This window comes from Vanessa atalanta, chromosome 11, assembly GCF_905147765.1.
Source record: "Vanessa atalanta chromosome 11, ilVanAtal1.2, whole genome shotgun sequence".
NCBI classification, from domain to species: domain Eukaryota; kingdom Metazoa; phylum Arthropoda; class Insecta; order Lepidoptera; family Nymphalidae; genus Vanessa; species Vanessa atalanta.
The window spans coordinates 7,984,127-7,998,752 of NC_061881.1; the positions used below are offsets into that span (position 1 = coordinate 7,984,127).

Consider the following 14,626-nt stretch of genomic DNA (forward strand, 5'->3'; position numbering starts at 1 on the left):
TCTATTGATATTTCATACATCAAAACAAAATGTACATTAAATAATATTTTATAGAATTTAACTTTTTAGCGTAGCGTTTAGTATTTAATTTATTAACCTGTATTTTTTTATATATTATTAATAAGTAATTAAAAATAGCAAAAGTAAAAATGGCCTACGTCGTGTTAAATGTTCATCAATGCCCAAAGTCATTAGATTGTGAGAAATATTTTTTTTTTCTTATATAAAGCACTCGTTGGCAACGAGATATCATTAAATTTCATACAAGTCGTCACTTCCTCTACACATGTAATCACAAATCACAACATCTGATTCACCTTCAAAATGCCAATCTATATAGATATAATAAAATATGTATATAAGGTACATATTATACCAATTTTTTTGTTTTTTTTTTAGTCTGGCTGTCTGTCTTTCTTTTCTGGCTAATCTCTGTAACAGCTGGACCGAATTTAACAGGTCTTTCACTGACTGATAGCTGAAGTCATAAGGAGTAACTTAGGTTACAATAAAACCTTTATTGTTAAATTCAAACGCGCACAAAGTCGCGGGGACCACGATTGGCTATAAATTTACTACACTTGTCCAATGTTCAATAAAACAAGGCATTTTCACATCATAAACATTATATTCAAATTTACAAAAGAACATATTATAAACGTTCTCTTCAATTTCATATGAATGTCTTCAACATAATATTCATGGAGGAAGTTCAAAATAACATCAAGTATCGTTAAAAGTCCTTTATTACGGCGTCGATATTAAACCGCTCCAATCGTATCTTTGATAGGACGCCTGTATCAACTCCTAGATTCTTCCAACTTTACCATACCACTTTCAATATATTTAATGAGTTACGAGTTTCATCCTTCTGAAGCCTTTATACCGTATATATTAATGCAAAAAGGAAATTAGTTAGGAAGTCAGTTCGCGATCCCTTACAAAGTAGAACTTACGTATTATTGTTATCTCACCGTTATATAGCGTGGTTATGTTCAGGATGCGAATATGAAAACGCTTTGACGATAACGACGTATTATGTAAATGTAACATTATTATGATGCCGTTAGAAAAAGTATTATTACGGCTATCATCTGTGAACATTACAGAACAGACGGCTCATAAGAAAATCTGTATAAACATTTTCTTAGAATATATGGATTATAATTATTTTTAATATTAATAATATTTGGTAAATAAAACGAATCATATATGGAAAGAGAAAACAAATATCAACTATCAACTTACTCTTCGTAAAATTTTCGGACAAAATTCTAAATTTAAAATTTTATAACACTAATTCGAAAGAAATTCTCCTGCCCTTATCCCAATTTACTTGGGATCGGCTCAGCATGTCTTCTTCTTCCATACTTCTCTATCTGACGTCATCTCACAAGTAACATTCTTTCCAGTCATATCATCTTTCACACAATCCATCCATCTTTTCACTGTCTATGACATAAAGAAACTTAATTTATACTAATTTCAAAGAAATATAAAAATAATAAAAAGATGTATTGTAGGCCACACAATTGAAACGAAGTGTTATTCGATAAACATTATGTGTCTATAATTAACAAACAATGCAACAAATAAACAACGTTTGAAAATAATTAAAGGATAAGAAATAGAAGTGTCATTAAAGTCCCATGTGAATTAAAATATTGACATAAAATCAATTTAAATAATACTATTTAAAACCGTTTATAGTGAAAAGAGACAGAGCAAATAAGAAAGAGAGGGGAAGGTCGCATAGAGAGGGCATAACGCTTTTTTCTTACGTGACGATATCTCCTAATTTACAACAAGGCCTCGCAAACTTCTTTGAAAAAAAATAGTGCCTATATGATATTTAAAAGGATATTGATTAATTCAGTCACCAGCCAGACTGATTCTTCTACCACCGAACATCAAGCAAGCTTCATTACCAATATTCACATTCCAAGTATGTAACAGTTTATTTTAATTTTTTTTTTTTAAATATAAACAATCAATCAACATGTCTACTTACATTTATTTTACCTTTATTTAAATTCGATAAGTGTATCGGTATCGATATCGGTATCGCCGATATTTTTCGAAGAGTATCGGTATCGTATCGGCAAAAAGGCGTATCGATGCATCCCTAATATATATATATACGGTTTATTATTTACTCTTCATATACCACATAACTTTTTTATAAACGTCGTGATTATCAAATTTATATATTTTAAATTTAAATGGTGAAAACCATTAATAATCATTCTTTATACCTACACACAAAAAAATAAGAAATTTATTTTCAGACACCAATTTTTCGGGCGGACGGATATATGTTACTGACTTGGGATTACTTTTTTTTAACGATCTATTGTGGATAAGTTTCCATCGAGTCTAACGTATCCCTGCCTGAAATTATTATTTGGAACACACTTTCTAAACGCACCCGTAAATGTCAAACATGGCCGCCCGTTGAACTGTCTTGTCATTGAATTTCATGGATTTAATATCTAATTTTGTGAATGTTTTTGTTGTCGACAAAAAACAATATTTTTTAACAATATATAATTATGGATAGGTTTCGATAGAATCTAACTTAGACCTTCACGAAATTATTATTATACACTTAGAACAAACAATTAAAAAAAAAAAAACAAATTTGATAAGTACAAAATATAAATTAAAAACACATTATACCGTTAAGATAAAACCCTATATACATGAAGAATTTACACATTCTCGTTTTTCCATCCCATCTACAATTAAACACAAACCGTATCGTTATATTTAGACTAAAAACAAATTTGGCAGCATACACCAGAAGTTGCTTCATCGGTAAATATACCAAGAAATTGTTGTAATTTTATCCCATCTAGTAAAGAAGATACATAAAAGCAAAATGTAACCTATATTTCCTGGGCAATTCGAATGCATTTCAGTGACGGTCTTCAGAAATTTTCATACAAATCGCACCGAGCGATTGTTCGATTATCATATAGATAGATTACTCCGCAGAGAACTTGGCTCTGTTCGTCCTATAAAAATAAAACGTGTCGAATGAAAATCATACTTCAATCAAATAATAATATTTGAATGTTTACACAGTCCATACTATTTTTCTTAGTGACACGACACACAAATTTTTGTAATGGTTTTTTTTTTTATTTTATTTATTGCAAACTTAATAGAATCAAATTTATAAAATTTAAAGAAACACACACACACGCACACACAATAAGAATGTAGCGTGAACGAATAACATTAACAGCCTGTAAATTTCCTACTGCTGGTCTAAGGCCTCCTCTCGTTTTTGAGGAGAAGGTTAGGAGCATATTCCACAACGCTGCTCCAATGCGGGTTGGTTGTTTTCGATGTTTTCCTTCACCGCCGAGCACGAAATTATAAACACAAATTAAGCACATGTAAATTCAGAGTATGTATTTTTAACATAAAAAATCTTAAAACTACCATTACCTTCTTAAAAAATAATCGATATTTAAAATTGTAGTCATGATAAATATAAAACTGACACTCGTCTTATCGATTTATTCAAGTATATTAAATAAAAATATATTTTTTAATTGCAATAATTATTTATATTCATCTTTATTATTTTTAAAATATTACTCTACTTATTACCAAGTTCATTTTTAAGTCACCGTTACAGTTCGAATAAAAATTCCAATACATGAATTTAATTTAACATCGATCAAAATGAATACAAATTTATTGCACCTTCATATTTTGTCAGTGACAAAGTCGTTACGGGTCACTAGTAAATAAAAATCAACATTTTAATTGAGTAATAAATTAAAAAATATTGAATTAAAACAAGTTATATGTTCACAGTACGTAACTTCGTAACAAACGAGTCCTGATTGCGTCTAATCATTTGCCAAAAGATTTTTCTCAATGATATCTCTAACACAACTCGTTGGTTGATAAGTCTTTAAAAGAATCCCGCTAAGTACAAAGAGTATTCTAAAAATAACTTTATTTCTCAAGCTATAAAGTATATTATAGTTTATCTTCAGTCGTAAAATCTAGTCGACCTAGACAAATGTTTGTTGAGGACTTTCCACACCTGTGCTCACGCTATATATCTCCGTCAACTGATTACACTTCGCTTCAGTACAGTGACAATGATCGAAGGTATCATGGATTCCATTTGATGACTTCGACTTATTTTATAATCAAAGAAAACCTTACAAAATCATGTATGTATGTAACTGTTACCGTTTGTAAAGAAGAGTACTCACAAAGGCTAATTGTACTTTATTTAATATAAAGAGATTCGATAGATGACCATACTATAAAGTGCCAAGGTCCTGACCTGAGGATAATTACTGTCTGTGAACGCTCACATTGAAGTCAATATTTTCGCATTGACAAGCGTCTCTCGTTTTACACTACTGGTCTTGCATATTATACCTATACTATTTTTCGAATTTGTATCACAACAAATCTATCCCTAATGCTTTCGGTAAATAAACTCAAATAGTAATCACATTTTCTTGGTCTTATGACTTTGTGCAAATCCGTCTGGGTTATGATGCAAAACAAAAAAGCAATACCTAGTCTTGTTATGATCCGTTATGATTGGTGAGTAAGTCAGTAAATACAGGCTTTACATAACATCTTAGTTCACATAGGTGGTGGCCTATTGTTGATGTAAGGATTGTTTAATATTACTTATAGTGGCAAAGTCCTAGTAACCTTTTACCATCAGGTGGCTCATTTGACCGTCCTTCAACCTACCAACCTACATGGAAAAAACCTAATATAAATAAAATTATAAAACTTTATCGTTAAAATTAAGAGGAAATACTTTTAAATTATATATGAAAATTTAACAGTACAATTTTATCCGAATTTATTTTTATTCTACTTTTAAATAATCACTCGAAAACAAACCACCTATTTATGTCTGGTCTGGTCGATAAACTTTAAAGTAAAAGAGTAATTTAACTCAAAATACTTCGCCAACTACTATAATAGTTCAAAGTGATTTCGCTGTAAAAACAAACCAGAGAGATTACTTAAAATTTTTCAAAAATATTTGATTTAGTGTTTGCCCTCTATAAGCTTATGGCCACATTTTGACTAAACTACCTTTGTCCTTTGTCTTTTCTATAAAGGATTTAATATATAATTATAAATAAAGTCCTATTAGACAAAAATATTATTTAACTCCTCTAAGCATTTTCTTCATAACAAATACATCGCTCATCAATAAATAATTTGGTTATTTATAAGACAACAAAACATGGTAAAGTTATACAAGTAAGACCGTAAGTGAAAACAAATAAAACGAAATCTATTTCGAAACACGAAAAGTTCCAGACACTCGCATATCGAACTGCGTTCCGCTTCATACAACCTGGTGATAAATATAATCTCCTTGTCACTTGTAACGATTTTAGACAACGAGAACAAAAGCGTGGTGTAAATCTGCGAAAAGCTAGAGACGGACCGAGGAGCTCAAATAGGATCAAACCTGGCTTTGTAAGGCTGGCTTATCGGGTACCCTCCTTGCATATTAAAGCCACCTGCACACTTTGGCCACCGCCGAGAATATTGTATAAGGTAATAAAGAAATAGCGCTATGAAAACTCAAATATACTAGCGACGTTTTGTAGGAACGGTATATTTCGATATTTTTGCGACACTTCCGAAGAATACAAATGTGTTTTCCGCTGCCGGAAATACAATTACTTATTTTTACGTTATTAGATTTCCAAAAACGTATCATCGTTTCATAATAATAATTTGTTTTCGTAAGTACTTCCTTATTATTTTCTTCATTCTATTGTACAGAGTACATTATTTATTTATTTCGTGATTAATATAAACTATCAATACTAATGGTCTGATAAATAAGATACCTTTGATCTTTTAATGTAAACACTATATATATAATTAAAGTATATGATGTACTAGATAGAACTAATTTCGACCTTTGTTCCGGATATACATATATAACATGTACGTGTAATTTTTTAGGTATACTGCAATTCCACTAAATACACATACTCCGACTTTGAAGGGCGTCCCGTCCCTTTACGAGTCTCAAGCTCTGACATTGCAAATAGTCCAAACAGCTATTTTTCAGTATGAATACAGTCTCCATAACAAAAGTACATACCAAAGTGGTAAGCCGTCGTATTGCAATGAAAATATCAAATAGGTAATAAACTAATAATAAAAATAAATATAATAATAAAACGAAATAAATATAATAATAAAACGAACAGTATCAATGCCATCTAACTAATAAAATAATTCATATACTTAGTATATGCAATTGATAATTGTTACACAATCTACGTTAATTCTTTTTTACGTTCGTTAAAAAGTTTACATTGTTGTTTTATTGGCATCCGATCAATTCCTATCACTGATAATACGTTATTTGTATCAGATTATCCTTAAATCAAAAAATGAAATGAGACCAATTTAAGCTATTATAATTTATTATTTTTCTATATTTCAACTGATTAACATTTTTTATTAAGACAGAATAATAAATTCCATCGCTACGTTCAATTCTAGAGGTAGAGCACTTTAATTGACTATATTAGATCTGCTTCATTCTTTACCACCTTTGTCCTTTGGATTTAATTGATCAAACTGAAACAAAATGAATATATTTTGATTAAATTATATCGTATAAGTTATTCTCTTCTTTTTTTATAATATATCATGTTTTTAGCAATATACTTTTACATAATTTCAAATTATCTTTAATTTAATGTAATTATCAATAAATCGTTTAAAGAAAGAATCATAGTATTTAGTGTTATTAAAACGAGTTAAAAGACTTAAATGGATTTTGTAGTCATTAAAGTTAGTATTTAATTACTTACTGCACCCTGCACTTTTTCTACGAACTCATTAAATCCTTTCTTCATTTTTTCAGGGTCAATAGGTTCTATCTTAAACTTGTCACGTATTGTATTCGAGAAATCATCTAAGTTAAAAGTTTCAGGCTTTGGAGCTTGTGCCTCGCGTTTCACGAAAGCGTGGACCTGTATATGAAGATATTTTCTTAGAAACAAAATCATTAGTGGTACATTTAATTCTTGCCTAAGTATTTAATATATTATGTACTGCTATATATGTAATGCAACTTTGTGAAACTGTTCAAATTATTTTAAGGAAAAAAGTCGTATTTAAATAAAGCGATTCCGAATCTGGCAAATGGATTATCAACTGGTGGAGTTTTAAATTTGCTAATACAATACCATATATTGTGATCATGGCTGATTTCTAAGAAGCGAAGATGGTACATATTAATTTTAAAAACGCGAATGTAACCAGTAGGCTGCTTAAAGATCTTTATTGATCAATAGAAAATTGTATGATTTAAACTGGGTAAGCAGGAATAATAATCACGTACTTTATTTTGGTTATAAAACATCTCCTAAAAATTATGCCACATATCATATCCACCAACTAGCAGCGAGATAATCTTCAACCCATTTTTTTTAGAAGAAAAGAGACTTCTATTCATCGTTGGAACATTTAAGGTCTTGAATTTGTTTGTGTTGTTGAGATATTTTCAGAAAACGAAGAAATCCCCATTTTGGACTTATGAGACCAGAATTTTCTTCGTTAATTTATACACTGACATAATAAATTCATTCATTATTTAAAGTATAATTTATCAAAATAAGACAAAATAATCAACATAGTTAATAGCACTCACACTGACGAGACAGACAGCCAGAAGGACTATTAGTAGCTTGTTCATCTTGAATATGGACACGACCTTGCAACACAGCTCTTGATCATCCACTGATGCTTTCTTAATAGCTTCCTACTTTAACTGTCCTCTCAATTAGAAATAATCATGCTCGTTCATCTTATCATCGATCATAGGTCACCAGTTCCAGGAAAATAATTAGCGAATTTGTTGGCAATCATCACTAAATCGCTTGCACTTTAATTAATTATGAATGATGTTTCAAACTGGGATGTAATAATCTATTTATTATATTATATTTTTTATTTTCATGTGAATTGATCATCATATTTATAGTTCTGTCCTTCCATCTTGTCTTTCTAGTGACACCAAAATATATGTTAATGATTGAAATATACTCTTTTTACAAATAGACCCTATTCCCTATTACAAGAATTTTCAGTTGCTCAAGGAAGAGGATAATGCATGAAACACTAGAAATTACAAACGTATGCTTGTTCTGTTCCTAAAATTTTTCTATCTTAACAATATTATTTAGAAGCGAAGTAAAAATGTCTAATAATATGGGGATCTCTCAAGGATAAATTCTTGGACTTTATCGATTCCTCAGATCAAATAATGATGGGATGCGGTCCTTCTTTGCAACTTACCCATGGGGGCAGATTTGTTTCTCGCCGTATGATCCGGGTGTTGTTGCTGACACTGTCAGGGTATGGAACGGGTCACTCCGTGTTCTGCTGTCATCGCTAAAGTGACGACGGAGTACATTGGCAGAATTGGCAAGAGACTTAGAAACACGTGCTTTCGGGTTTCGCTAGCGCTGTCTTAGGGAAATTCTGTCAGTATTTTTTCCATCTCTGCAGAGGTGCAGTGAGTCATTGACCCATACCGCGAAGAAGAAATCTGATTAAGCCTCATCTAATTCAAACCCAAAAAGACACAAGTTTGCGGGTTAACCGCTAAATAAACACCATTTGTCGTATCTCCACGATTTGAGAACATTTCCCTGGCCGCCACAGCTAGTATTGGAATACCTGGCGTTAATGTTTCGAGCCTCGTTCAGTTTCGCGGTCAATTGGCGTAAGCTAAATTGGCGTAAAAAAGCTCGATGTGCTCAGTAAGCCAGAACAGTATTTCACAGCGGCCCATCATCTACAACTATACAAAGCTGAAGAAATTCGGCATCACATGGAGTACTGCTCTCAAGTCTGGGCTGGTGCTCCCCAGTACAAGCTTCTTCCATTTGACCGTATCTAATGCGGAGCGGCTCAAATTATCGACTATAAAGATGTTGGATCACTCTACATCTTCTACCGCATTTTTCACGGGAAATGTTCCGAGGAATTGTTTGGATCAATCCCGGCTGCTGAGTTTCACCCACACTGACTAGATGTCCGAAAATCCACAAAAGCGCGATTTTTAGGACATTTTCTGCGGTTTTTCCGCACCGATACGACTTGGGAACTTTGAAGAAAAGAGCGTACTCATTGCTTAAAGGTCAGCAACACACCTGCCACACCAAGCCCCCTTGTTTTGTAGATGAGCGGCGGTAGTCAATTTCCATCAAGTAAGCCTCCTGCTCATTTGCCACTAAAAATATAAAAAATACTGTCATGAGCTTATTATATTGAAATTTGATAAGAACTACAACTAAAAGAAGAACCCAATCAGTTTCTTCTATAAATCTCTACAAACAACAACTCCCATTAGCTGTATACAAGAAATGATATATTTTATTAAAATAATAGGGTTCCTTTAAAAAAAACGTTACGTAAGCGAAGCTTATCAAAATAAGGGTGTTGTATAATACATACATTTTAATTTTATTATTTAATATTATTTACTGTATTGCCCGTAAATAATATTGTAGAGCCAGAGTAAGTGTGTACTAGGACAAGAAACATATCATTAAATCAAACATACCAAGATTGGTGATCCATTCGCCAGTTAGCCTACCCACTTGAAATACAAAAACAATGGCATGCAAGACCTAATAAAGTACAAAGAACAAATGGCAATAATTTCAGTAAATGTCTACCAAAGTGAGTAAACTCGATGCACTTTTAAACTCTATTTTAAGACACCGTTCGTCAGTACGTAAAATATAACTTTTACGTTATTGTAGTCTTAAAAACGTATTGATTTTCAATAATAACATACATTTTTTTATTATTATTACAACTCATGGACAAAAAATTAAGCAAATTTGTTTTAAATTCAACACTAATGGTTTTATTTAAGCGTCGGTGAGAGCTAGTACCTAATACATTAAGAGTATCTTATCTTCGAGTGTAAACACTATAAATATATTTCATGTGAATAATTAATATAACTTTGACCTTTGTTCCTGTTATCATTTGACATATAATAGAGGTACTAAATAGATAAACTCAAAATATCGCGAAAATAGTTGATAGCTCAAGTTCAAGTACTCAAAATGGCAATCTTGCTTAATTCTAAATATGCTTAACAACGTCCTTTTTTATTTCAAACAATAATTTGAAACGCAAATGAGTGAGTGCGTGATGGCAGTAAAATTGCAAACTATGGTAATGATACTATTTAAATTCTGTCATGTTGAATACGTGTACATGTTTTAATAGTAACTATAGCACAATTATAATTGATAAAAATATTGCAATTACACTAAAATGAAGTTTTTAAAATTGCTTCATAATGCAAGAAAAGATTTAATAAAATAGTTTTAATTTTAAACTTTTGGCGGCAAATAAGTATGAAACCATTAATAAAAATAGGTAAGCTTTTATACTTTTATTCAAATTATTATGACGCTATCTTTATATTTTTTACCATACCCTCTTGATAAATAAAAAAAAACAACAAAACACAATTTTTTGAAATGAAAGCTTTTTCCTCAAAATGAGAGGAGGTCTAAGCCCAGCAGCGGGAAATTTACAGGCTTTTAATGTAAAAGGCAGAGTTCGATTAATACACCATAAGATTTTCCAAAATACATCATATAATTTTAAGCATAGTTCGAAACACAATATAAAACTTAAACATCCCGTTTAATTACGTTCATAGCTGACAGGGCAAGATAGAACGGGAAAATGCTGCTGGTATTCCTGTCAACGTTTCATATTTCTTTGATTTGTACAGTACTCATTTCAATAAACTTTTTGCATATACTAATTTAAATAAGTCTTTGCAATATAAACTAATTAGGTAAAATATATTACAAAAATTATATTTTAACGTTGGTAATTCCTTACGCAGCCAATATAGAAGCAAAAAAATACTTTATGTAGAAAAGTATGATGATGACGCTGCACAAAATCAGAGGTGTGAAGTAAATATTCTCACAAGAGGCAATTTAAGTCCTATTATATTATATCCTACATATAATATAATAGGACCTACCATTTTAGTGATAACAATTTACAAGCAACTGGATCTCCCAAAGTATCCTTATATTGAAAACAGCTCGACAAAGAAGTCTCTACACTCCATATAATTTTTTTGTACATTTGAATGTAAATTTTTCAAATAAGTTGAAAATTGAATTGAAGGTTATCTGTAAGCCCTAAAATATTGAAATAAAATAAGTATTTAAACTATAATATATTTTATTTATATATATTTCAATACTATTTCATCTGATTGACATTTTTTAGTAAGGTAATATTAAATTCCATCACTACAATTAATCATAGGAGCGGAGCACGTTAAATGAATATCGTCGTTTCATCTGCATTATTCTTTGGCTTCTTTGGGCTTAGCATTGAATTGTTTAATCTGAAATAAAATATAATCGTTATTTATATATTATATTCGGATTTTAAAGGCGGTCGTACTCTTTGTTTGTAGTGATTTTGTTGAAGTTTCTACAAAATCGCAACTGTTCAAATTATGATCGCATTTAAAACCAATTAGATTACCAAACATTGGAAACGTTTAAAGTTGAAAATTACATTTTCTATCTAATTTTAGATATTTTTTAATTTCTATTATAATTCTAGGCTAGTGAGTCTATTCTAGATATGGTTGCGTGAAAAGACTGACAAAAATACTTTTGGTCACCATGTTCATGATTCTTTTAAAACTACGAAAGTTAAACCTGCCTTTAAAGTCAAATCTTATATATATATTTATCTACTTACTGCACCGTCCATTTTATCAATAAAATCGTTAAATCCTTTCTTTATATTTTCGGGGTCAACAGCTTCCTTAACAGTGCTCAGTACTTTGTCTCCAAATTCTTTTAACGCATCAGGTTTTGGTGTTTCTGCATCTCGTTTCACAAAAGCATGTACCTGTATTGAGGATATTTATTTAAAAATGATCACACACACCTTAGTTATTTAAATTTCACTTCGGATATATAAATTTCAAACTAATTTATGTATTGTATCAATAATTGTGATTCATATAGATTAAATATTTATGTCTTCGGGTATCTTGGTTTCTCTGAGGCGGTATTCAAAACTGATTATTCAAAGAGATTTATATCATATTGGAATCTCTATTTTGGATCCATTGTGAGATTTGAAATATCATTGAGCACTAGAATATAAATTAATTAGGCCGATATATTTCGAGTTTTATGTTCCATAAATAAAATAAATTAAAAAATGTACTCACGCTGACGAGGCAGACAGCCAGAAGGACAATTAATAGCTTGTTCATCTTGATTTTTGACACGACTTTACGACGAAGCTCTTGATCATGCACTGAGCTATATAGCTGCCTAGTTTAGTTGTCTTTTTATTAAATAATAATCATGTTTGTTCATCTTATCAATGACCAGAGGTCACCAGTTCCAGTAAGATAATTATTAAATTTGTTTGCAATCATCACTGCGCTGTGGATTCTAATTATCTAGGTACATTAGTATACAGATACAATACAAATACTCTTAAGTACTTTACGATGTTTCAATCATAGATTAAGTAATTAGTTTAAAATTTTGAATGGCAATAGAATTGCAGACAAATAGAAATACTTCTTTTAAATATGAACTCTACTTATATATCCATATACTGCAAATATTTTTATTAAAAATCATATTGCAATTGTACTATAAATTATTGATAATTACTATGGAGAATGTATCGATATGTTATTGGAACACTACGGTTCCTATAATCATGAAGTAAACATGTGGAAATAGCGTCATAAACCTGAGACAGTATCAAGCCATATATAATCCAGCAGAAGTAATTGTATATAAATAATAATCTTTAACTCACATATAAAAAAAAATCAAGTGCTTTAATATTATATTTTTATATAGTTAATTGTTTTCTCGCATCACTCAATGTGTTAAAATTGTATAGAGCTAGTATAATAAGCGCCGCGTAAATGTTTTCTTTTCATCTCTTGCTGCAGCTTGATGAACAAAATAAGTCTGACTTGTTACATTATCACAATTAAATCCTTGTTAAATTATTACAAAACCATACCGCTGGTTTATTGGCATATATTCTACTCTATGCCCTTTTTCCAGTTCTGTCACGGGAGTTTCGTTTAAGCTTCCTCTAACGTACACATTTCGTATTCTATACATTGTTGTCATTTCAACATTCATCTCAGTTGTTTATAATTTCGGCAGCATGCATTCGCTTTAAATCTATTATGTTAGTAGCCTAGCCCTGCAATCCATATTTGCCATTTTTTTTAATATTGCCATTTCATTCCTACTGGTTTATTTATACAATAACCGCCTGCTTCAATAGAGACAAGATGCACTAGTTCACATCAGTAGTCTGACAGCCCTGTCGAACGTCGAACTAGAACTCAAATAAGTCGGGGCTCACACAGACGAGAAGCGACTTAAAAAGTTTGGCAGCCTTGTCCAACGAGCATACGGGATGGTACGCAGAAAGAGATTCTGTTGCCCTACCATCGTCTCCTGCTACAAATCGGGAAACATGCCAGTATTTTTTTTAAATCTGATAAACAAACTAGTTATAGTATGGAGGCAGTCTTCTTCGTGTACGAGTGTACACACGGTGCCTGCGCAGACAAGACTCGAGTAGTTGTGCGATCTGACCTGTCCACCAGTATAAATATCGTAGCTTGCTCTAAGTTAACTGATATACCGCAAGTCTGTTCCAGGGTTACTCCTAGTGTATTGAAAATGTTAAAAGTCTATTACCAACATGAAGAAAATAAGATTAAGAGATATTCTAGCGCCAAACAAGATTACTTAGTATTATTATGTTCCGGTTTGAAGAGTGAGTGTGTCTGTGTAACTACAGGTACGAGGGTCATCTTAGGGGCAAATAAGTATCTCTTAGGCGGAAATATACTTCCTTGAGGTCGACAAACAAGGAAAACAATAACAATAAATTTGAAATTTGAAGATATTCGATTTCATATAAAAATAATTTTATTGCGAAAGCAAATCTGTTTGAAAAGGGAAATTGGAAGATAAATTTCTCTATCCACATAGGATGGAGTGAAATGGATGCGGATCGTTTTCAAAATAAACACGTAAATCTCCTTCGACCATTTTAGCGTTCACTGGCAGAGATGTCGGTGAAATATGTTCTGTCGGCCATTACTTTTTTTTCCTATCTCACTTTTAAATACTAGTGAAAAGTAGTAAAACTTCTTCTTCGCACGTATATGAAAGTAGTGCATGGTGTTAAAGAATTGTAAAAAAAATCTGTAATTTGCATAAGTAGCGCTATTAAGCGGACACTAGTACCTAAAAAAACATTTTTGCATTCGAAATATGCAAATGTGAAGTAAAATCATTCGAAGCATTCGAAATATGCAAAAATGCGAATATGTTATTCTCATCAATACTGATTTAGGTCGAATTTTCGCTAATGGGCGAACACGAGTTTAGTTATATGGCTTATATACTAATCGAGCAATATAAAAAGAAAAAATGTCAGTGTGGGCCATGTCTTCACAACTGACAACAAGCTCGAAGTCCAGCGAAGATCTTCTGATTTTCAGTAAAAATAT

The 14,626-nt window shown here is 31.3% G+C and overlaps 2 protein-coding genes across 2 annotated transcripts in view; one reads left to right on the forward strand and one right to left on the reverse strand.

Annotated features, from left to right (window-relative positions):
- LOC125067482 (suppressor of lurcher protein 1) overlaps window positions 1–14,626 on the forward strand; it is a 229,540-nt gene that overhangs the window by 106,627 nt on the left and 108,287 nt on the right. The window lies entirely within an intron of this gene.
- LOC125067487 lies at window positions 11,257–12,440 on the reverse strand. Its single transcript, XM_047676145.1, has 3 exons — window positions 12,290–12,440; window positions 11,809–11,961; window positions 11,257–11,443 (listed from the first exon to the last, which is right to left on the reverse strand). The coding sequence occupies exons 1-3, from the start codon at window positions 12,332–12,334 to the stop codon at window positions 11,402–11,404; spliced, it is 240 nt and encodes a 79-aa protein (XP_047532101.1). The 5' UTR covers window positions 12,335–12,440; the 3' UTR covers window positions 11,257–11,401.